Source organism: Talpa europaea (genome assembly GCF_964194135.1).
Source record: "Talpa europaea genome assembly, chromosome: 7".
Lineage (NCBI taxonomy): Eukaryota > Metazoa > Chordata > Mammalia > Eulipotyphla > Talpidae > Talpa > Talpa europaea.
Window position 1 is genome coordinate 22,413,497 of NC_140074.1, and position 25,867 is coordinate 22,439,363.

At 39.7% G+C, this 25,867-nt stretch overlaps 1 protein-coding gene across 2 annotated transcripts in view; it reads right to left on the minus strand.

Moving 5' to 3' along the window:
• ADAMTSL1 (ADAMTS like 1) overlaps positions 1-25,867 on the minus strand; it is a gene marked incomplete at both ends in the record, with an annotated part of 350,834 nt that overhangs the window by 119,779 nt on the left and 205,188 nt on the right. For both annotated transcript variants that reach the window (XM_084239275.1, XM_084239274.1), the window contains one exon: positions 2,762-2,972. In XM_084239275.1, the coding sequence (XP_084095401.1) occupies positions 2,762-2,972 (211 nt within the window). The remainder of the gene's footprint in view (positions 1-2,761; positions 2,973-25,867) is intronic.

Below are 25,867 nucleotides of genomic sequence, written 5' to 3' on the forward strand. Positions count from 1 at the left end.
TGGCTTGTTGCATGAGCTTTAAAGGATAGGACTTAGGTTTGACTCATCCCCTAAAGATTTCTCCCTAATGGAATGAAAGAGAAAAGTTTTCCAAATGCTTAACAAATCCAAGGTAGATGGGAAAAAGAAGATACACAGACTCTATGGAAAACTATGATTGCTAACAGGGTTACTGTCACTGGGTGTGTGGGTGGTGGCAATAGAACTAAACAGGTATGTCTATGGATGTGCTTAAAAACTGAATGAACAGCAGAGCTCACTGCCATTACTCAGCATTGCATGTGGCTGATGAAGAGGGGCTGGTGTCTCATTGAAGTTCACTGCTAAGTCAGTACTAGGAAGTTTATCCATCAGTAGGGCCTCCCTGGTGGCGCAGCGGGTTGAGCACCGTGCTGTGAAGCTGTCCCCAGCCTTGGCAGTGCAGGTTCAATCCTGGCTGGCCGGCGAGAATCCCACATGATGCTGCAGACCTCTCCTGTCTCACCCGCTGCTCCCCTCAGCAGTGTGTTTCTGTTGTCTGCCTGTTCTGCTCCCTGCTCTGTCTCTGGTGAATCCTCTCACCCTCCCACACCTCTGGCCTGTACCCCAGCTCTTGTATAAAAATAAATAAATCTTTAAAAAAAATCAGTAAACTATAAAGTCAGAATTTTCAGGACTTGTGGGCTGGTATATTTTATCTTTTCAATCATTTTGTTTTTCAGTAAACATTTTATTCTGAACTTGCTATGTACATAGTAGCAACAAAAGTTAATATTATAGGAATTAAGTTCCTCAAGCAGTTGGAGGTTGACTTGGGCTGATTTGTGGTCTTGGAGTTGGCATGGTGAGTGGTGCAGTGAAAGGTCATCTAGTTAAAGTGAACAGGATAAATGCACTAAAAATCAGAAGACCTGGGTTCTGGATATAGCTTGCCCAGGGTAAGGTACATAATCTTGGAGGACACATCAAGTAATAACTGTCTCCAATAATTGGGTACAGTGGAAAGGACCACGTGAAACTTGGCAGATGGCGAAACCTAAATTTGCTAGCTGTGTGAGCTTCAGTTTTCTCAAACCCAGAATGAAGATAATGAAAGCTGCATTTCACTGAATCATGAGTATTATTTTTGGTTAGCTAATAATGTACTTCTTAACAAAACACTGGTTACACTGGTGTTCAAGGTACAGAATAAACTTGATTTCCACAAACTATCATATAGCAGCATGGAATTATGAACTTTGTCAATACACTTAAGCTTTAAAAGAAAATATAATTAATATCTTTTCTAGATGCTTTACATTTTAGTGTTTTGCTCACTGATGACTACTTGATTCTTTGAGCAATTTACTAAATCACAACCCCAAGAGCAGCAGCAGCGGGGGAAGGCAGACTCTGCTGATGTGGTATGAAACAGCACGGAAGACGAGTGTCTGCACACCAAGGTGAGGGGCTGAGGAGGCTCTGCTCTCCCCTCCAAGGTAGGATACCCATATAGCTTATCATTCTACTTGGGACACTTCGAGAAAGGTTGTTTCAATAAAACTGTCTGTATGTCTCCATCACCTTTCTTTTTGGCATATTTTTGTCACCTTTGTTGTTACTTTAATGCTACTTCTGATATCCTGATGGGGAGGAAGCTGCAAAATATGATTCTACCCATATAATTTCAAATCCTGTGTTATTTAGAAGCATACAAAAAGATTATTTAAGTTTAATCAATAGGTATTACTTATTTCAGGTATTATCATAAGATAGTTGTGATTTTACTATTATAATGCATGCTTCAGAGAGGGGTCAGCAAACTTTATAAAAAGGACAGAGTAGGTATTTTTTGTTTTGGGGCCCTGACGCTCTCTGTCACGGTCACAAGGTTCTGCTCTGGTTATGCCAAAGCAGCCATAGATAACACATAAATTGGCTGTGTTTTATTGGCTGTGTTCCAATAAAACTTTGTTTACAATAACTACCTGCAGGCTGCATTTGGTTCATGGACTTTATAGCAAAAGTTTCCAGACTTTAAAATTCATATGACTAGAAAAATATTGAAAATCTAGAATTGACTCAGGATTTCTTACTTTTCTCGTTGCTAAGCAAAATTAGGTTTTTTTAAAAGAAAGAAAAAGCATTGCCTCGTACCTTTATCTCTTAGAATTTTTAACAGCAACGGAAAACTAGAAAGGACCCAAATTCAGAACTGATTTAGCTTTTTTTGAAAACCCACTACATTGTCCTTATTTAAATTTTCTTTCCCTAAGTTTGCTGAAAATTTTGACATGAGTATGTTCAGGTAACAAATGGATCATTCAAATTGCTTCTGGATGGGGCCTCCCTGGTGGCGCAACAGTTGAGCGCTGGGTTGCGAAGTTGCCTGCAGCCTCTGCAGCGCTGGTTCTATCCCTCTCCTGCCGCCCGCTGCTCCCCTCAGCAGTGTACTTCGGTCCTTCTGCCTGCTCTGCTCCCCGCTCTGGCTCTGGTGAATTCTCTCACCCTCCCACGCTTCTGACTGTACCCAGTGCTTGTATAAATAAATAAAAAATAAAATAAAATAAATAAAATAAAATTATTAAAAAAACCCCAACAAATTGCTTCTGGAGTACACTGGGTAGGCAGAATAGAAAGAGTAAAGTACTTACAATTAAAATATCTGCATTTGAATAAGGTTGGGGTTGTACTAAGAAGGGAGAGATGAACAGACCTGGACATCATTTTAATGTGCCAAAATGACTTGGAGAGAATACCCATCCTGAGTCACTGCAATATTGAGCATGCTCTGAGAACTCACCGGCTGCCACTGTGCAGGGTACCAGGCTGGGGGGCAGTTGAAGCGATTACAAGCTTGCACTGTGCTGGGCTTGGGCTGGCGACACAGCTCATCAGCCAGGATTACGGTTTCATTCATCTCCCTGGAGAGTAGGTGGGAGCAGAAGACATCTCTGGTCTGCAAGCCAACCCCACAGGTGAGACTGCATGGACTCCACTTGCCGATTTCCCACCTGGGGAGAAATCAGATAAGAAGAGGCCCCTAAGCATCTGTGCAGAGAACATTTCCTGTTTGTGCAGTGTTAATGCAGAATGAACATCTATGAGGCAACATGAGATTGACTAAGAATTCTATCCCAAGAGCATAATCCATCCTCTCCTTTCATGCTCTAAAATTCATTTGTAAGCGGATAATGTGGTACATCCCATATGTATCCACAAAAGCACCAAGAATGAATTGTGTCCATTTGATAGAACATAGACTTCATCAAAATAATTGTGTGTGGAGTTGCTACAGAAGATATAGGTTGAGCACATAAAAGCTTAGAGTACCACATATTGAGACTAAAAGAAGTTTTTTCTGTTAATCTATCCACCTTCTTAGCAAGACTGAAAGAAAAATTTGTGGTTGTTTTTCTTTGGTTTCAAAGTGTAAGGTCATTGACTCCAACTTCCTCCAAACTTCTATCATAGCATAGAAATGTCTCTGTCTTATGTATAAATACCATCACTGCCTGGGACTGGAGAATGTCACAAATGTGAAGGTTTCTAAGTAGATTAGTCTTCTTGGGGGGGAAATAAAGAGAAAGAATAGCTCATTATCTGGCAGTAGAAGTTAAATACACACAGAACACATGAATCGGCCATTTCAAATGGCCAAGTCTTGAGAAGTACATTTACAACAAGCTAAGGGCCTATAAAATACTCCCACTCTCTTTCCCTGTTGATATAGCCTCCAAAATGGGAATGATAAGGGCAAAGCTCAGTTGCTTGGGCTGTCGGAAGTGTTCATTAATGATAAGTTTTAGAAAGCTCTGTTTACAATGTGAGGCTCAAAGATCTTGCAAACAGGAGTTAGCCAAGAAAAGCATGGCAAGTAGATGCTTCAGTAGCTGGGCCTGCCCAGCTCTCATAATCAGCTCTGAAAATTGTTTAAAATAATCTTTTGTCCTAATGTTTTTGTCAGACTATAAAACTATATACTCTCTCAGTTGTTTCCTGCTCTTCTGATACATAATTACCATTTCAACCTCTATTTCATTACCTCCTCTGATCTGACTTAAAGTCTCCATCTTAACTGTAAAAACTGCTTTGTTATTCATTCTCAATTCAGCTCCCCTGGCTTTCTAGCGTTGTCTTTACTTGAGTTGTTACTGCTGATTTGGAACACTTTTTGGCCCCTCAAAATTTCTCCCATTTTTGTATATTCAAAATTGATTCATATTTAAAGAATTGTGTCCATACCTGGTCCAGACACTAATCATTTTCTCAATGTATTATAATTATCCTGCCTATCAATGACCTTATAACAGGATATGCTTCTTGAAGGCAAGCTCTGTGTCTGAGTCAGTTTTGTACCACTCACAGGGGTCATCACAGCACCTTCTAGATAACATATGGTTACTAGATAAACTTCTGATCAATAAACAAACAGAAGGAACCTCCCATCATAGTGGGCACTTTACACACATTATTCCATTTAATTATCCCCCTCCATGATAACATGAGGCAAACATTTCTGATTTTCCCCACTATAAAATCTGAGACAATAAGAGGAGTTCTTGCCCAAATAGCCATAATTCACTACTCATAATTACCAAGTAGTGAATTCAGGATTCAGACTTGAGGTGTCTGATTCTTAAAAGTTTGTGCTTTCTATTATATCATGCCATCTCCAGGAAACACATTGAAAACTTTTTCTATGAACATAAACTTTTAAGTAAATAGAAGAGGCTGGGTAAAGTGTCTTTCTTAGATGCTGATGTCTATTTCTATAAACCTATTGTTTTTAGCGCCGTAGCATGGGTTAATTTCAAGCTTTAAAATGCAGTGGAGTTATTGATTATAAACTATGTTCACACATTCTTTGCCTCTCCTCCCTTCTGAAGATGAAGTCTGGGTTATGGGCTGCTTAGTGGCTTCCTTGTAATGAGTAGAATGAGGTAGAAGTGAGGCTTCATGACTTACAAAGCTAAGTCACAAAAAAGGACGTAGCTTCAACCTTGGCTCGCTCTCTTTGACCACTCATTTCAGGAAAAGCCAGATGCCATGTTATGAAGACACACAGGTAATCTTAGGCAACTTCCACATGAAGCAATTGAGGCTCCTCACCCCCGCCCCCCAGCACTCAGTACCAATTTGCCAGTCATGTGAGTTAGCTGCCTTAGAAGCAGATCTGACGACTCATTCTAGCCTTCAGATGATTACACCCTTAACCGGGATCTTGAGCCAGATCTGCCATTGCAAGTTCCTTCCAAATTCTTCACTCATTAAACTTTGAAAATTAATGTTTATTTTTGTTATGAACTACTAGGTTTTGGGGAAATTTACTATGTAACAATAGACAACTAATACAAATATATATGCTCCCTTCCCCAAATTTGCATTTGCTTATCAAAGACACACAAATGACTATTCAAAGTGACACTATTTATAATCACCAAATGCAGGAACAACTCAATGTCTACCAACAGTTGAATTGTGTAATTATGATATAGTGAAACAATGCTATACAAAACAGTAAAAATAAACTAGAGTAACAAGCATGGATGAATCTTACAAATACAAAAAATGTAAAAACTCAGGCTGTGATTTCATTTCTATAAAGCTAAAAAGCCAAAACTAATTTATGGTGTTAGAAGTCTAGAATTGTGGTTACCCAAGGTGGGCAGTAACTAGAAGAGGGGTGAGAAGAGGGTTTCTGGAATGTTACTTCGTCTGGTGCTGGATCTGTGTCCACTCTGTGAAAAATCACCAAGCCATACATGTAGGAGTTGAGCACTTTTTTCCGTTTGTTATTCTTCAAAAAAGGGTGATTTTTCATCTTTAAGTGAAATATTAAAGGGTTGTGGGTATAAGATAAAATCCAACAACCATGCCCAATGAGGTGACCATTTCATGTGTTCTCACAAAGGGGTTGCCTGCACAACGGATTCCACCCTGAGGTTAGGCTTGTCAAGTATACACAGGCTTTACACATCTACTGCCTCCATTTTTGGCAGAAATTCCACCAGGGGACCTTATAGCCAAGGTGTCTGGGCAGCCATGGGGTTCATGAGAGTACTGCTTGGAGAAACTTGCAAGACAGATATATCCCTAATCCTAATAAAAGTACATTGCATTCTCTAGGAAGGAGGTCAGCAGAAACTAACTGTATATTGAGCACTGCTGACTCTGGGTCAAAGGTACTGTAATCAACTGAAGCCAAAGAAGGGAAAACAGAGACTTTCTCCCTATACTCTCCTGCATAAAGACTGTAATTATGAGTCTTGATTCTGGCTGGCTGCTTTGAGTGACCTGGCTACATTTTGTATCTTTGGCTGTTTCTGAGGGTAGGAGACAGCCTGGTGACAAGAGTGACTGTGGCTGGCAGCTTGCAGGTCTTCCCTGGGATTTGGGGGTCTGGATTCTGCATGAACTCAGTGCTGAGGAGGACAGGAGTTTTGGTCTGGTCATAAGAGGGTGACGGCACAAGTGCCTCTTGCCCTACTTTACCCAGTGTCTTTTACTCATCTTTTCATCTTCATTAAAAATGTTACTCTGAAGGGCCTCCCTGGTGGCACAAGAGGTTAAGACACAACCTGCGAAGCTATCTGCAGCCACCGCAGCATGAGTTTGATCTCTGGCCAGCCAGGAAGCTACCCACATGGCGCAGAAGATCTCTCCTGACCCACCCGGTGTTCCCCTCAGCAGTATATTTCAGTCAATCTGCCTGTTCTGTTCCCCACTCTGTCTCTGGTGAATCCTCTCACCCCTACACCTCTGCCTGTACCCCAGTTCTTGTATGCATAAATAAATATTAAAAAATGTTACTTCTGAAAAAATAAGCAAAATCAACAAGTCATCAGCTATGTTTAGGAAGAAGAGGAAAAACCCAAATTAATAGAATCAGAAGTTAAAGAAGAAAAATTCAACAGATACTGCAGAAATACACAAATAAACAAATATGCCACATACTGGAGAACCTAGAATAGACAAATTTTTAAATTCATATAACCTCCCAAAGTTCCCAGATTGAACCAGAATGAAATACAGCTTAAATAGTCCAATCGAAAGTGTTGAAATTTAAAGAGGAATAAAAAGTCACCCTATGCCCAGGACCAGTGAATTCTACCAAACCTATAAAGAAGACCTAATACCTACCCTACTCAAACTCTTCAAAAAAAAAAAAAACAAAAAACAAAAAACCCAAAACAACAGAGGAAAAACTCCCCAACACATTCTATGAAGCCAACATTATCCTGATCACAAAACCAAACAAAGATAGTACAAAAAAAAATTATAGACCAACATATCTAATGAACATAAATGCAAAAATCCTAGCAAACCCAATATAGCAACATATGAAGAGAATCACCCACAATTATCACCCACAATGATCAAGTAGCCTTCATTCCATTGATTCACAATATATACAAATCAATTAATGTCATCTACCAGATCAACAAAAAGGAAAAAAAAAACTATATGATTGTCTCAAAAGATGCTAAAAAAGCATTTGAAAAGATCCAATATCCATTTATGATAAAAACTATGCAAACATGGGAATAAATAAATGTATTTAAATATTATAAGTACTTATTATATGGATGTCCATTATTACCACTGTTATTCAATATAGCTTTGGCAGTCCTAACTGAAGCAAATAGGCCAGAAAAAAGACATACAAACAATGCAAATTGGTAAAGAAGTGTAACTGTCACTATTTACAGATGACATAGCAATATACTTAGAGAAACCAAAACATTCTACCAAAAAACTTCTGAAAATAATAAATGAATCCAGGAAAGAAGCAGGATACAAAGTCAACACACAAAAATCAGTGGCATTTTCCTTTTATTTTATATATATATAATATCATTCTTCCTTTTTGTACAATGTATGCTTTCTCCTCTCAGATGTAGAATATGCAAACAATGTAGTATATGCAAACAATACTCCAAAAGGATTGAAATACCTAAGAATAAAATTAATGAAGGAGATGAAGGATCTATACATTGAAAACATGAAACTCTATTAAAGGAAATAAAAGATTCAAAGAAATGGAAAGATATCCTGTGTTCACGGGAGAATTAACATCACTGAAATGACATATTACTCAGAACAATTTACAAATTTAATGCAATACCTATCAAAATACCAGTGACTTTTTAAAGGAAATAGAACAAACAAGATCAAATTATATGGAACTACAAAAGGCCCTAAATAACTAAAACAATCCCAAGAGAAAAGAAGAAAAAATGGAGGCATCATACTTCCTGACTTCAAGCAATACTACACAGCAATAGTAATCAAGCAGTATTGTACTACAACAAAAAAAGAAATCCAGACTAGTGGAATAGAATTGAAAATCCAGAGATAAATCCCTGTAAGTATGGACAGTTAATCTTTGACAAAGGAGCCATGGTCATACAATGGAGCACAGAGAGAGCCTCTTCAATAAATGGTGCTGGGAAATATGGGTAGCCATTTGCAAAAAAATAAAGCAAGACCCATATTTAACTCCACACACCAAAATTAATTCAAAAATTGATTAAAGATTTGGACATAAGGACTGAAGCCATAAAGAACTAGAAAGAAAATACAGGGGACACACTATTGGACATCTACCACAAAGCTGTGTGGGAGTACAACCCCAACAGCAAGGGAAACAAAACCGAAAATAAACAAGTGAGACTATATCAAATGTAAAAGCTTTTGTACCTCAAAAGAAACCCTCACAAAAGCTAAAAGGCAAAAATATTTGGGAAAAAAATATTTACATACCGTACATCTGACAGGGGGTTACTCTCTAAAATTTACAAATTTCTTACATAATCCAACAAAGAAATGAATGACCCAATGCAAAAAGGGACAAAGGATCTCAACAGATACATGTCTAAAGAAGACATGCAGAGGACCTACAGGCTTATGAAAAAATGTTCAACATCACTTAAGTTTCACCCATGTTGTCACACATTGCACAATTCTTTCCTTTTGTAATCTGAATAACATTCCACTGCGTGTATGTATATATACGTGTGTCTATGTATATTTTATTTATTCATTCTTCATCTTGGCTATTGGATTAGCAAGTGCTGCACTGAACTGGAGATTGCTGTTAACATTTTTGAGAATCTGATTCTATAACAGGGTAGTCCTCAGGAAAGAGGGAGGTTCCAGGTTTTCTGCCCCACCCAAGGGAGGGCGGAGCTGAGCAGAGAGAGAAGAAGCTGAGAGGAGACTGAGGAAGGAAGGAAGCAGGATGGAGCCAGAAGGAGACCTGGAGGAGGCACATGGAGCACAGAGACACGTGATGAAACTGCATTTGCCTTTTGGTCGTGGACTGGGTGACACAGATGTGGGTGAGACCCGTGGGGAGGTGACAATGGTGGTTTTTATCTTGATTTTGATTTTGCTCTTTTCCCTCAACACTTGTCTGGTTGTTTCTGATCCTTTTCTGTGGGTCCCCACTGGAAGGTGCTTTAGACTTGTGGCAGGCTTTTGGGCCTTGCTCTGGGCCAATCCCATTTGGATGGACTTTCACCCACGAGGGGACGGGTAACTTTGGGTGCTTGATTTAGAAACTAGATTCTTTGCCTTTCCTGTATTGTTTCCTAATTATATTAAAGTTCCTTCCCATTAAAGTCTCATATGTTTTGTGTTGATGCTGCGGATGGCAGAACCTATTTAGAGCAGGCAGGTTTGCGGGGTCTGGGCTGCCCCACTCCCTGCCCTGTAACAATTCTATTCCTTCATATAAAATTCCTAAGTGAAATTGCTGGATCATGTGGTAGTTCCATTTAAAAATTTTTTTTTTTAAACTAGTGGATTTATTTATTTTTTTTAAAGATTTATTTATATAAGCACTGGGTACAGTCAGAAGCGCGGGAGGGTGAGAGAATTCACCTGAGCCAGAGTGGGGAACAGAACAGGTAGACTAACGAAACACACTGCTGAGGGGAGCAGCAGGCATGGCAGGAGAGGTCTGTGCACCATGTGGGACCCTTGCCGGCGGCTGGGGATCGAACCAGTGCTGCAGAGGCTGCAGGCAGCTTCGCAGCCCAGTGCTCAACCACTGTGCCACCAGGGGAGGCCCCCATTTTTAAATTTTTGCTGTTTACTGTTTAATTTTTACTGTTTTTTTTTCATAGTGGCGACCTATTTTGCTTTCCCACCAAAAGTGTGTGAGGGTTCCAACTTCTCCACATCCTCCACTTCTGGTTTCTTGCTGTTTTGACAATACTTATCCTGACAGGTATGAGATAATATCTCGTGGTTTTGGTTTGCATTTCCCTGATGATCAGTAACATTGAGCATTTTTTAATACAACTGTTGGCTCTTCGTATGTCTTCTCTAGAGAAATATCTATTCAAGTCTATAGTCCAATTTTAAACTGGGTATCAGTGTTTTTTGCTATTGACTTATAGGATTTCCTTTTATAGTTTGGAGATGAATTCTTTATCAGATATAAAGGTTTGCAACTATTTTCTCCCATTCCATAGCTTCCTTTCACTGCGCTGGTTGTTTCTTCTGCTGCTCTCCATACACCTATAATCTGATTTTCCTTCTGGATGGTTATGTTCGTGAGAGCATGGGGCTATCTATTTTGGTTTTCAAAACTTGTTATGGGTCAAATTGTAATACTGAAAACATACTTGGAAGTCATAACCCCTAATACCTCAGAGGGTAGCTTTATTTGGAAGCAGGGTCCTTGCAATACCGAAGTAGAGGTACCCCTTGAGCCAATATGACTATGTGCTTTTATTTTTTTTTATTTCATTTTTTTAAAAAGATTTATTTATGCATACAAGACCTGGGGTACAGGCCAGAGATGCGGGGGGTGAGAGGATCCACCAGAGACAGAGCGGGAAACAGAACAGGCAGACTGACTGAAGCACACTGCTAATGCGAGCAGCGGGAGAGTCAGGAGAGGTCTGCCTCACCATGTGAGTTTCTTCCTGGCTGGCTGGGGATCAAACTCGTGTTGCAGAGGCTGTGGATTGCTTCATAGTGCGGTGCTTAACCCCTTGCGCCACCAGGGAGTCCCTGACTGGTGTGCTTTTAGAAGGGGGAGATACACCCCAGGAGATGGATGCAATGACAGAGACTGTGGTGCTGTATCTACAAGGCTAGGAATGTCCAGTATTGCCAGCACATTTAGAAGCTAGAAGAGGCAAGAAAGAATTTTCCCATCTTGTAGGTTTCAGAGGGGACAGGACTCTGTTAACATCTTGATTTTGGACTTGAAATTTACCTCCTAAACTGTGAAGAGATACATTTCCATTGTTTTCAGCCAAGGGGTTTGTGGTAATGTTCTTGTAGCCCCAGGAGACCAACATGCTTCTAGGACCTCAGTGCCTTGCAGGGTGCCTGGATCTTGGCATATGCTCAGCAAGTGCGAGGTGACTGACTGAGCAGAGCTCCTGCAATCTGTGTACACCTTCGGCTCAGTCAGTCAGCCAGGCAACTGTCAGCTGTGTCCTGTCAACATCTGCTCAACCCAGTGACAAAGCCTTAAAAGATCTGAACCCCAGTGTTTTCCAGGGTGCTATGCATTTTGTTCGGTGACGAAACTGCACCTACACTGACATGATGCCTTGATATCTCACTTGGTGTAAATATTTACATGTTTTACTGCAACAAAAATAGCCTGTTGGATTATGATGTTTTTCCCCAGAACCTACTAGGAGTTTTATACAATTTATGTCTTAGTAATCCTAACATATTTCTAAAATACTCAAAATTCCAAATTCTAAAACACATCTGCCCCAATGGTTTCGGTGAAAAGATCATGGCCTGGTATAAGGAGAGTGGTAACTGTGAACGTTATTATTTTTTTTTCAGCTTCTAGGTTTCAGGTGTTTAGCTTGTTGGTTCAAAATTTGACCAAATGTTAGGGAATCTGGATTCCCCAGCATTCTCTTTCTATACTGCTTTCTTTCCTCTGAACCTTTCTTCACCATATTCCCATCGTTTGTGTGTGTGTGTGTGCGCGCACGCGCATGTGCGTGTGTGTGTGTATGTGTGTGTCAAAATCTGCTTGCAGGGAAAGCTCTGTGAGCTGACCCATCAAAGCTGAGGCCCTGGGGCTTCAGGCTGGTCCCTGCCCAGGCCCTGTGAGATGGACCCCTGAACAAGGGCAGGCAGAGACAGGCTTACCTCCCATCCCCAAAATTGGAACTAGTCTTCCTCTCCATGATATGCTAGAAATCCAGCTAATATTAAGCACTATCACCAGAAACTATAGTGATACTAATATTTTTATACTATTAGCAGGTACTGTGCAAGTCACTTTAAACGAGATGCCTCCTTTAGCCCTCTCCATGGCACAATCAGTTAGGTACTATTATTACCTGCATTTTAACAGTCTCATATAGACAACAATACCACTTGCATCATATTCAAGTCTACCAAGACTGGACACATGGGTGCTGAAAATGGGACTGCTCCTATTAGAGGCCATCACTGGATTTATAAGGCCTGGCCTAGCATCACCCTAGCCTTCTTTCACTGAGCTCCTAGCAAAGTGTGGGTTATATATGAGAGAGCTTACTTATTACTTATATCCACCCGAAAAATGTAAGTCCCCCATCTTATAGGGTGACATAACAGAGACTCTGAGGTGTTAAGTAACTTTTCCAAAGTCTCACAGCTAATAAACAAGAGAATCAGGATTAAAACCCAGGCAGATAAGCTTCTGCATGTTTAATTATTATACATATTGCTTCCTAGGTTCAGGATGATGAATAGAGAGGCAGAAAATAGATCAGAGATGCTAGGATCCCTGGAGCTCAGAACATCAGAAAACGACATGATAAAATGACACATCTATACAAAATAATGGAAACAAACCCACAGATTCCACCCAGGGTCATGGATTCACCTGCAGTTGTTTCAGTAAAACGGCAGTGGTGCTTGGCAGCCAAATGAGCAAAGACAGAGTGTGGATCCCCCAAGCCCTCCAAAAACATGTTTGTTTTTTGTAAAGGTGGTCATCAGAGATAATGTGAGCAATCAAGGACCAAGGAGGTTGGAGCTTCTTAGCAGCCTGTGTTTGTATTAGCTGTACAAAAGGAGGAATTTCGCCTTCCTTTTGGACAAGGGTTCATTGTGTGAGTTGCCAAGGTTTTTCTCCCCCAACTCTTTCAGAGAAGGTAATGGTCTTTGTTGCCTCCAGCAATTCATTCTTTGTTGCTGGCTAAATGCACATAATTTCTAATGGCAGATCCTCCCCACTCCAAGCTTTTATGCCCTCAGAACCTTCCTCCCCAAGGAAGTAATATTTTCAATCTTACCTTGGCTTTCGTGACAAAGTAGAACTTACATCTTTATTCAAATTTTTAAAAATGCAGTTTTTGTTGAGAGGTAAAACAGCGTTGTCAATTTCAGTTGTTCCTTAGAAGCGTTCTTTAAACTTGTGACATTTCTGCCCAATATGTCTATCCTGTGATTTTTAAAAGTTCCCCACCGCCCCATATCTGTTTCCTTTAGAATGTGTCTGCAGTCAGGAGATGAAGAATAATCCAACAATAATAAATTAGATACCGTGAAGGGTGACCAGCTCTAAAAAGCTTTTAGCACAGGGTGATGAGAATTCTCTTTTCAACCTGGACACAGTCTAGGACCCTGTCCCATTTTAAGGTTCCTGGACTGTTACTACTGGCTCCTGATTTATCTCCACATCTCCCAATCCATCCACAGCCCACACTTTCCAAAATGTCACTCTAAAATGAGAATCTGCTCACTTCACTTCCTCTGATTAAAAACCTCCTTTGGAATCTGATCTGAGCTTTCAGTGGGGGTGGGGATTAGTATGTCCAGGGCTTAGTTTTGGTCCAGTGGGGCAGAGAACTTGAACTTTCCAACTAACTTTTCCTTCTTCCTTCTTTTTTCCTTTTTGTAGGGGCTAAACTTTAGCCTGAGGTTTGGTAGAGAGAGGTTCATTGGCTTGTGACAGGGTTCAATTCGGGGCCATTGTAGCTGAGAATCAAACTTTCACAGAGGACTGAATACATAAATATGTGAAGGAGAATGGGAGACAGAATTCTTACTGTCAGAGAGGAGAGTTACAAATACAGAAAGTGGGCAGACTAGAATAAATGTGGAATTGGGTTCGTAATGAAAACAATGTGAATTTGATTTTTAATAGCTCTCTAGACAAATATAGATATAATGATAAGGATGATTATATAAAATAAACATATATGTTTACAGTATTTCTTAGCACTCCCTGATGAGAGTCTTAGAAGCAATGGTAGCCCGATAGCATCAAGCACATCAAACACCCAGTTCTAAATACCATTCTCCATTAAAAGGAACCAGTTCCTGTAGAAATGGCTGAGTCTGAGGCAGGGAATGAGAAAGTGAAAAATGATCCTGCAACATCTGTGCCAGAAAGCTGAGGCATGCTCAAAGAATGATGAGCTGTGTGTCAAAAGGATACCAAGGCCTGCTAAAAGTGGCTCCCACTGGCCAGGTCTGGGACAATTTGATAGCAATGGATTTTAACCCCTTGAGTGAAGTAGAATTCCTTAAATAAATAATAAAAAGAGAAAGCATGTTTAGAATGATAGTTTGTCAATCATTGTAATAATAATTAAGGCAAGAATCATAAATGAATTAACACTGGTGAGTGAAAGGTTGATCAGGAAAAGATAATTAGTCTTAGACGATATCCCTATAAAATACTTGTTACTGGGGGCCTCCCTGGTGGTGCAGGGGTTAAAGTCTCAGCATTATCAAGCTATCACCAGTCACTAAGGCATGAGTTCTATCCTTGGCCAAGGAGGTGACACACATGGCACTGAAGGCCTCTAATGTCTTGCCTGCTGCTCCCCTCAGCAGTGTATTTCAGTTGATCAACCCGTTCTGCTCCCCAGTCTGTCTCTGGTGAATCCTCTCACCCTCCGCACCTCTGGCCAGCACCCTAGTTCTTGTATGCATAAATAAAAATAAAACTTAAAAAAATACTTGTTACTTACTATTCATAAGTTCAACATTCTTAATAATTTTACAGTGAGATCATCTTAAGAATGAGTTAACATCACCAGTAGCAAATGAAATATAACATGACTCACTGTCTCCTGATATGATGCACTAAGAATATTGCATACTTTGAGGTATTTCTTTCCAAAATTGAAAAACTCACAAGGAAACATCAAGAAAACCCAAACTGAGGATTATTTTACAAATAACTACTCTGTACTCTTTAATAATATCAAGGAGATGACAAAAAATAAAAGATTGTTCCAGATTGGAGGAGCCTGAAAACATATGACAACCAAATATAATATGTGACACTGGATTGGCTCACAGGTCTATAAAGGATTGTTAGGACGATTGGCAAAAATTGAATAGCGTCTGTGGATGGGATGTTGCTACTGAATTAATGTCATTTCTTAATTTTAATTGTTTATAGTTTATATTGCTGTTACTTAGAAGAGCACCCTTGCAGTCAGGTAATAAACAATGAGGTGTTAAGATATTATAATGGTATATCATCTGACATTATTTTCAAATGGTCTTATATAAGAATGAGTGGCATAGCAGGAATCTAGAAAACTTAAATAAGGGACCAGGAAAATGAATAACTATAAGAAAGTGAAAATCAAAATCAACAAAAAACTATGAACCAGAGACACTTTTAGGGGGGCGGGGGCGGGAGGGGAGGGATTGGGGTCAGAATGGGGGGCTGCAATTGTATGGGGAATATAACAATAAAATTTATTATTAAAAAAAAAAAAGAATGAGTGGTTGGGAGGCCATATGTATTCAAATTATAATGACCAGGGTTGATTGGGGAGGGTGACTGAGATAAAGTCACTTAAGTTATCAATTAAAAAAGCAACCACTTGTTTATGAAAATACTGATAAACAGTCATACAAAAGGCAAGGGCAGATAAAAATCTGTCACAAACAGAGGACCCACCTAAATCAAAATTAACTGAGGGTCCTCATAATATACCTCTGAAAGGTGGCATAAATATAGGCACTGAATTAAGCCAACATGAGACTTTCAAGACTTCATGCCCAGGGTCCTGCATCCTCCCTCAGGTTTTGGTGAAAGGCAGCAGGGGAGAGTTACAAACAGAAAGGAGAGTTACTTTCTGCTCTCAGAGGTGGCTCCCCCCTCCTTATGAACTAATGGCTGCCAGAAACTCTCCTGACTTGGATCCCACCCACCTGTGCTGCCAGTCTCTTGTGCCTCACCAAGAGCTTAATATTTGTCCCCCCACCCTTTTACTGCCAACTGAATTTTATGCTTATATTGTTATAATTCAGATTCCCCCCAATAATTTCATATAAAGTTTACATGCATTTGGCTTGAGTTGTTGAAGTGGGTCCACTCTTATGGAAGTTAGCATTTCCATATTATAAATGGTTCAAAATGTTAACAAGCATAGGATTCAGAGGACAGGTAGAAGGGAGTTCTGGGTACAGTTTATTTGAAACATTATTTTAACCTGAAATTATTTCTAAATAAAAATTACAGTAAAAACAACAACAACAACAAAATCACCCACTGGCTCCCTGTTACCTACAGGCCAAAGTTCAAATACTTGACTGGCTTATAATGTGCTTAATAAAGGATTTTGATTGTATCTTTCTGTTTTATTCTCAGATCATTGCTATACTCAGCTTTACACCACTCTCCCTGCCTGGTGAACTCTGCTGCCTCTCAGGTTGGACCCTATGTATCCCCCTCCTCTCTGGATACTTTTCTGAGATCCCCACAACCAGGCAGGGCTAGTACTTCCCTCCTCAGCACACTGCTGGCTCTTCCTCCTAGTAGCGTTCTTTACTTCCTACAGGTTGACCTTCATTACACTGTAGGTGTCTGTCTGTCTGTCTCTCTCTCACTAGACTATGAGCTTCCCAGAGTAGCAAGGACTCTGTCTTTTTCAGCTTAGTATCTCCTACATCCACTATAGTGCCAGGTCCACCAGCAATGCTCAGGGTGGCATATGGTGTGCTATAAAAGACCAAGATCAATGAACTGTGTTTTGCACACTCTACTTACATAACTGGGTTAAATAACAATTTATTCATGTGTCAAATGGAATAAGAGTAATACTCATTTCACTGGGTTGTGATCAGGTTCGAATGAGTACATTTATGTAATGCATAGGGCTTAGCGCGGTGCCTGAAGCAGATTAAAGGTTCTATAATCATTAGCTAATAGGAAGTGATATTTCATAGTGCTCAGTAAGTGTTTGTTGAATGCATGAATGATTACTTTGAGGGAAGGGATGAAATGAGTAGGGTGAAAATTCTTGGTGCAAGTCAGGGAAAGTGCTCATAGCTTCTGGAGATGGAGGGAAAAGGCATTTGTGACAAGCCCACATTAAACTATCATGCAAGCATTCACTGCTAAACACTGACACAGATACAGAAATAGGAAACATGTCCGCCAACTTCAACCCCATACTTTCAACAAAGATAGGGAGGACTTATAAGCACCTGGGAGACACAGCAGACAATGTTAGGTAATGGCAATGAGGCCCTTCACTATTTGGCTAAATCACAAGCGCCACAGAATTTCGGAAGACAGGCAGTGTGGGGTTCGCACAAGCGTGGGGTTCAGAACCACTTGCGTTTATATGAACACTAGAGTTCACCAAGATTGTTCAACTATGTTGTCTTGCTCCATGCTCCTGACTGATATAATAAAAGCAGGCAGTGTTATTCTCATTTTATAGATAAGCAAATAGAGGCTCAGAGATTTGATTTCTTCAAGGTTGGGGAAGGAACTCATTGCTTTTTCCATCTTGCTAAGTCACTAAGGATGGTGGAATGAGTCATAGAGAGTGCAGAGGAGACAGAGAATTAGATTAGAAAAGCAGTTACACTTGCTATTGCAGATGGATTTGCTACCTCTCACCTACATTTCCATTTTAGAAAACTCCTTGAAGTGCTAGAAAGAAAGAAACAATCATAGGAGAAGTTAGATAATAGAGAGTAAAAATATGTCTGAAAAACAAATTTGAAGACCAACAATGAACCAAAACATCCAGGATAAGTCGCGTCATGAGAGTGAAGCCTGTCTCATTCTGCGAGTTGTTATAAGAGAGTAGTGTGCAGCTCAGGAGGTAGGAGGTGGAGTTGCAGATGTTGGATGACTGTGAAGCACCTGTTTCTACCGGAGAAGAGTGTGGTCAAAGGGGTTTGAAGCCACACAAGTTTCTTTCTCCTAATTTCTAAAAAAAAATCAATCAAGATTACTAAGATTGCAAATGACTCATGTCTTCCTTGCTGTTTCTAAAAAATCAATGAATAACTCAAAAAACCAGATAGACATCATCTCATTAAGACCATGCCTTTTACTTTAAACTTACTTCCTTCACAGAACATGTCAAACTGCAGGATGACACAGAAGTAGGTCCAGTTGTATAGAGTATCTTCATCAGTCCTTCACCTCCCCACCCCTTAATATTTCTCTTTGACATCCTACTGTCCAAGAAATACTCACAGCCTGCTCACCCTGACAAAAGTTATCTTGTGTGTCTGGTTCCCTTCTCTCTATCACTCTGTCTTCTAGGTGATAGCACATTAAAATGAGAAGGAATTTCTGGTAGTTGTTATAATTCAGACATGAGAGCTCCCCAAGAAACATATTAGTAGGGTAGATGATTTGCAAAATTTGTATTTTGCCCTTAGAAGTTCAAGATATTAATTGGTTTGCCTAGAATTCTAGGTGGAAATTTCTTATTAAACATAGTTGGAGGTTTGTTCTCCTTGTGGTCAAGATCACAGAAGAAATTACTTGGATCATGATACAAGTTGAACAAGGCGATTATTCTTTTCCTCTAATACCATCTTTTGGTTTTTATTGCAATCTATTTTATCTTAAATGATTAGCATCCTCACACTGAGGGTTTACCTCTAAATGAATTGCTTTCCTGGTCCATAATTATCTCCCTCAAACAGAGTGAGTTTCTGCCAGGCTAAACTATCTGTTTACTTCTCAATACACCACTTTATTTTTTCACATTTGGGAATGTGCTTCTAACTTTTCTGCCTTGGAACGCTTTCCACGTTCCTACCTCAAGTTCTGATTCAAACTCTTTTTTGGGGAAGGTTCTCTCATATCTCAACCCATCCCATCTGTACCCTCCATGTAATTCTGTTGGATTTTCTGTTATTATACTCTCACTTATATTCTACACACTATTACATAATTGTTCTAACCCAAGACTAGAGTATCTTGCTTGACATAGTTCTATTTGTCTTTTTTTTTTCCCCTCTAAGTATCATCCTAAGTACAAAATAAGGCTTTGTTATTTGGGATCAAGTATTTTGGAGTTCAGGGAATTATTTGACATTAATCAGATCAGGCCAAAGCCTCCAACTGTTTATCGACTTTCAGGTGACAATACTCACTAAAACCATACAGTTTAAAAGTTTCTGGATTAAATTATGTTCTCCCCCCCCCAAAAAAAAAACAAAACAAAAAAAACAAACATGTTAAAGTTTTAATTCCCAATACCACAGAATGTGATCTTATTTGGAAGCAGAGTCTTCGTAGAGGTCATCAAGTTAAAATGAGGTCATTAGGATGAGTCTTAATTTAATGTGACTTCTGTCCTTACAAAAAGGGGAAAATTTACAGAGACACAGAGAAGGAAAACAGTTCTGTGAAAACAGGATTAGAGAGAAGCATCTACAAGACAATGAACAGCAAAGATTGCTGATAACCACCCTGAACTAGGAAGATACAAGAAAGCATCCTTCCTGCACAGGTTTCAGAGGAAGCATGGCCTTGTCAACAACTTGATTTCAGGCTTTATGCCTCAAGCACTGTGAAATAGTAAGTTTCTGCTATTGTAAGTCACCTAGCTTGTGGTAATTTGCTACAGTCACCCTTGCGAATGAATATACTCCTTGGAGTTAGTTCTCTTGAGCCATTTCTAATCTGTTCATTTATGTTGTAAGAAGAAACCTTTTGGGGTATTTATATTCATGCCTGGGTGGTCAGTCCTTTCTATCACGATATACAGATCTGATTCTAGTATCTCTTGGAAGATTCTGCCTCCCCTTTCTTTTCACCATAATTGCTTTTTGCAGTTCTGCATGCAGTTATTTTCTTTCAATTCTGTATTTGGTCATTCAACGTGTGTATGTGTGCCCACAGCCATGCGTTCATTTGTTGAAAATCTAGTATTATGCCGAATGATGGAAACACAGATTTAAAAGAAAAATTCTTGTTGTTAAAGCCTTTCAGAGACAGCAAGACCTGCAATAAGTGATATTTATTCATTCAATACTTATTGGCCACTTTTGTGGCCAAACTCTATGTGAAAGGACAGAAGAGCAGACAAAACCCGAATGAAAAGAAAACCCTATTCTCCTGAGGCTCCCAATTTAGTCTATGACACAGAGAAGCGTGAAGGGTTGGGGAAGCATAGAATACAGACTGGGAGTCAAGAGGCAAGCCTTCCTGGAGTTGATGACATCTGGGCTGAGTTTTAAAGGGTAAGAAGTCAGAAGTAATGAGAAGTAGTCCAGGTAGAACAAAGTTTAGGAAAGCTTGGTACATTTGGGGAAATCAAATTTATTTTCATGCTTGGAGTTGGAATGAGAAGGAATAGAAAGTCCAGTAAGTCCTTGGAAAAGTCTGTTTTCCTTGATGTGATTATGGGTAGGTAAAGGAACCTGGGAGATAGAAATTGTGGGCAGCCAAAGCCCCGACAACAGAGGTGACTCAAGTTCACTCCACTTCAAACTCACAAGCCCTAAGGCCCTGCTGAACAGCACACACTTTATCAGCTGAGGGCTGAATGCCCGACAAGCTCCCTCGGGTACCGGTCTCAGTGAGATGCCCAGAAGGCTTGTGAGGCAGGGTGACGTGGTGTTTCACACAGGCACTCCGTTCTATGTAGTCACCATAAATTCAATCTGAACCTGGCTTGGCAAAGGAATACAAAAGATAGGACTGTTTCCACAGGAGAGATTGTCCTGTCTCAGTCTCCAGTGTTTCAGACACAGACACACACAGACACACACACCCCCACACCCACACTCACTCTTTGCAGACTAGAAATGTTTCTCTTCACACAGATGCTCAACCCACAGGACAGAGAGAGCAGCACATGTACTCTCCAGCCCTGAAGGGTGTTTACTTGGGTAGTAGGAGTGAGGTCTTTCACAAATGATTTCATACTGGACCACACAAAAACTATTTTTCAAGTTTGGTTCAAAGATCTCTTCAAGGAAAATGTATGTTTCACTCTTTGATGTTTTGTTATCTCAGGGTAAGTTAAAGGATTACTATCAGGCTAACATCTGAATAAATTTGAACTCTCATGTTAGGATTTATATTGGCTTATTAGATCCCTCATTTGTTTTTGATTATCCATGATGATATTTTACTGGGGGGACGTCTATTCCTGGAGCACTGTGCTTAAACACACTTGGATCTGAATAGCACCGATGAGATGCCCCAAATCCCTGAGTTATGTTTATCAAACAGGAGGTATATGATCATGACATCAAAGAATTAGACTGACCCAGAACATTGGATTCCAAAAGACCGGGGTGGGAACTACTTTCACTTGTGTTTTATAATTGTGGGCAAGTTACCCACTTTGAATGTCAATCTCTTCATCTGTAAAGCAAGACACTAACAACAACAGCACACACACACCTCAGAGATAGTGTGGGTTTAGGGCTAGATCACAGTAACAAAGCAAGACCCACATGTTTTCTGGTTTCCTGAATGCACATAAAAATTCTGTTTACACTATGTTGTAGTGTGTTAAATGTGCAATAGCATTGTATTAAAAAAAAACAATGTACATGACTTAATTAAATGTGACAGAGAGATAGAACTGAGCACATACTGTTGGTGCCAACAGACCTGCTGCACGCAAGGTCACCACACGCCATCAATTTGTAAAAAAGAAAAAAGAAGTATCTGTGAAGCACAGTGAAGCAAAGCACAATAAAATGAGGCATGTCTGTAAAAGTTTCTGATAGTTATTGGTGCTTGTTATGTACCACAAACTATAAGAACTTATATATACTAACTGACTTATAATCCTCATGGCAATCTAAGGCACTAGTACTATAATTATGTCTACTTATATGTGGATAAACTAAAGTAGCAGGAACAAGATCACACCACAAGTCAGTAAGAGAGCCAGGATGCAATGCTACATGTTCTGCTTTTGGATTTCTTAAACTATGTTTTTACCCACTAGCCTACAGCTTGTACCAGTGTAGGGAAGAAATGACACCAAACCAGCTACCATTATTTCTCATACACAAGGGATCAAGAGAAGAAATGAATTTTGGGGGTTCCTTTTTTTGGCCTAGTTGTGATTCCTTGGAGTTACTGATATTACCCAAATTAAACTTCTCTTACTTTATTCCACACTCAGGGTAACTAATAGTTCAGCCTCCCAAGTTTAGCTTTGCAACATTGCAGCCCTACCATATCAATGACACAGAGAACTTTCTAGCTATCTCTGATCCTCAGAGCATATTATACATTATTCTAGTTAGGAAAATGGAAACAGTGAGGCAACCCAGTAACAAAATTCTGAAAAGGAATACTGGGATCCATATGACTTTCCAAAAAAACAGGAGAGTGTCAATTATAGGTCAACTAAATTCCTAATTCTTGACTATCAATTCTTTATTATAAATTATTAGAAAATCTCCAAGCTTTGTGAATGCAGCTTCTTTCTTTCCTTCTCTCATTTTCCACTTGACCCCTCATGCTCTACTCTTCACTCTCATATACTAAGGAATGCTTTTTTTTTTCATTGATTGATATGCGTATCATCGGAAAAGATAAAAGATTTCTCTCTTAGCTAACTGGTAATCTCATCTGCACATAAAGTACTCATTTCCTCTCTAGAGTGTTATTAATATGAGAGAAAAAGTAAAAACTTTCAGCAGTTTGGTAAGAAGATCTTTTCTTATCCTCGCTAATAGTATATAGCATCTTTGACTATCTGGGCCCCCTATTCCATCACTAGATTCCAGTTCTTAGAGAGATTATTCTTAAATAACCAGGCACTCAAGTAAGTGCCTTACATATTATTAACTCAATCTGCACAGAAATCCCATGAGGTAGGAACTATTTCATCCTTATTTTATAGAGAATCAAGGATGGGGGCAGGGGCTTTGAGAGATTTGCTCGAAGACACAGTTATTAAGTGGCAAAGCCAGTATTTGAACTCAAGAAATCTGGCTCTAGATCCTACATTCTGATTCACTATAAAGTTTCTGCAGTCCACCTTTTTATGATAAACAATGAGCTTGAAGTTAGGAAACATGAATTTCAGGATTTGAGCTCTGCTGGTGTTGGGCATGTCACTTAATACCTTCAGTCTCTATCCCCACAGAGAAAATGAGGAAATTGGTCAAGTTCCTTCCTTTGGAATTCTATAACTCCAACATTGAGGGAGACATACTTGTCCTATTTTAAATTCTAGACAAGTCCATCAGCCAAACTCCTTGTCACTGTCTGGCTTTCTAGAGTATAAAAACAAAGTTCAAGGATCTTTTGGCATAGATAGTAATAGTTGTGCTAATAGAGCCAACTGCGAGGTGATGAGATTTGATGTCCACTCGGTTATTCAGAGACCATGATTCTTCTATCCCTAGAAGTGAAAGAAGCCAGCTTCTAGTTATTAATTGGAAAAATTGTTGCCTACAACAAACATGGCTTCCAGCATTCCTTGAGGACTTTAGGCTCACAGAGCAATGTCTCAATCCACCAGCATCTGTCTTGGACATGGGGATTTAGAATAGAAATCCATCTTGTGCTTCCGCTTTTAATTAGATTTTCAGGTAGAAAGAGTTCTTTGTGGACAAATGGGTACATCTGATATTCAGAAAACCTATCATTCAGGCACTAATCTGTCCATTGAGGAGGATCTAGGGCTCCCAAAATGTGATAAATAGGCAAAAAAAGAAAACAAACAATTATGGAACAGAATAGGTTTACAGTTAGGGCTTACCCTGTGCTCAGAGAGACAAAGGAAAGGGACTTTAACACATTTGAGGATGAAAAGATATAGCAAGACATCATGAGCAAGCACGTAAGACTTCAAAATATTGCCTTTCTATATGTCAAGAGAAAAGAATAGTACCCATGGACCCACTTTCTAAATCCATATGCATATTAGACTGCAGCAAGCCCTTGTGTGTTGTGAAGAGTAGTCTACCTCTTGCCAACCTTGTGTCGAAGAACCATTTCCTTGGAAGAATTATGTATGCAAAGGTAAGCTGGAGAACAGTCCTTTTTTTTTTTTTTAAGATTTATTTATTTATGCATACAAGAGCTGGGGTATAGGCCAGAGATATGGGGGGTGAGAGGATTCACCAGAGACAGAGTGGGGAACAGAACAGGCAGACTGACTGAAATACACTGCTGAGGGGAGCAGCGGGCGAGACAGGAGAGGTCTGCTGCACCATATGGGTTGCTCCCTGGCCAGCCAGGAATCGCTTCATAGTGCGGTTCTTAACCCCTTGTGCCACCAGGGAGGCCCAAACAGTACTTTTCTTATCGAGATCAAGGGTGGGTCAATCCAGCCCACATATGGTTTCACTTTGTTCTACTATGGGTCAGTTAAATCATCAACTTCCATTAAATTAAAGAGAAAGTGCATGATGTGCCCATTTTCACATAAAGTGTTTCTAGGAGTGCCTGGGATGAGCTTTTCGGGTCTGTTACTTGCCTAGCAAGTAACCTATTAAAAAGTGGAGAGAAATGGAAGCTTTCTTGGCTCCCTAACTGTCATTTTACTGTCTCTTCTCAGTTGCAAACAAATGTCCCATCACTAGTGCCAAAAAAATACCACAAAGTCAAACTTGACAGTAGGGTGCATCTTATGAAGATCTGGCTCCACTATGAGTCTCTCGTCCCACATCAGAATTCTGGCTTCATTTTGCTCACAAAAAGAGCATTGATAAATGGTATCTGTCTAGTTGTGGTGGATTTTACATCAATAAATACCTTGCTTATAACAGTTTCCTTCTGTGATTTTCCATAGTTCGATGAAGCTTAAAATTGTACAAGATCTGGACACTGCAGTCTGATTTTGCTGGCTTGCCAATTTGGGGAAGGAGTTGAGGCAGAAAAGTGTAGTAGATAGCACCGGTGGGATGGGCAATAAACTACCTAGAGAGATTAAATAATATTTTTCTAATTCTATTGAGACATAATTGACATACAACTATATACCTTTAAGGTATACAGCATATTGATTTGAATTACATAGTGAGATGATTACCACAATAGAACTTTTCAAAATGCCATAAATTTCCCAGGAGGTATATAGGCAACACATACACATGATCAAATAGCATCTTGGACATATTCAACAATAATTTACAGAGGACTCCCAGATATACTTTTACCCCAATAAAGAAGGAACCCAGATTTGACATATGGGGCTTTTCTAAGGCCAGAATCTGTTTCCTGACTTTTTGTTTACTCCTTAAACTTCAAAACAACTTGAATGTCAGTTTCCAGAGATTTCTCTGTAATGTTGCTTTCTCTGTGTGTGAAGCAAATCTTCCAATAACATCTGTGCAGTAAAGGAGCATTCAGAGGACTGATTGAGAATGGGGACCTGAAAACTAACCCATTTCTAGTGCAAGAAAAATAAAGCAGTGGCTAAAAGAAGAGAGTAATAATTCAGGTTTTTTTTTTTTTTTGCATTTTCATAGAACTTAGCAAACTTTGCAAAACTGTCTAATCCCAGAGCTCTACCTCTGAGTTTGCAGCTGAGGGAGACTAAAAGTTTATGAGGCACAGTTCCCCACTGCTTCCTGAAGATGCTACGAACACAGAGCATCCCACATCCCAGGTCTCTCTGTTGTGTCTCCTGAGATGTCAGAGCTACCTGAGGGCAACATGGTACCTTGGAGAGGACATGGAAGTTACGGATAGGTGATCTAGCTTTAAGTTTCA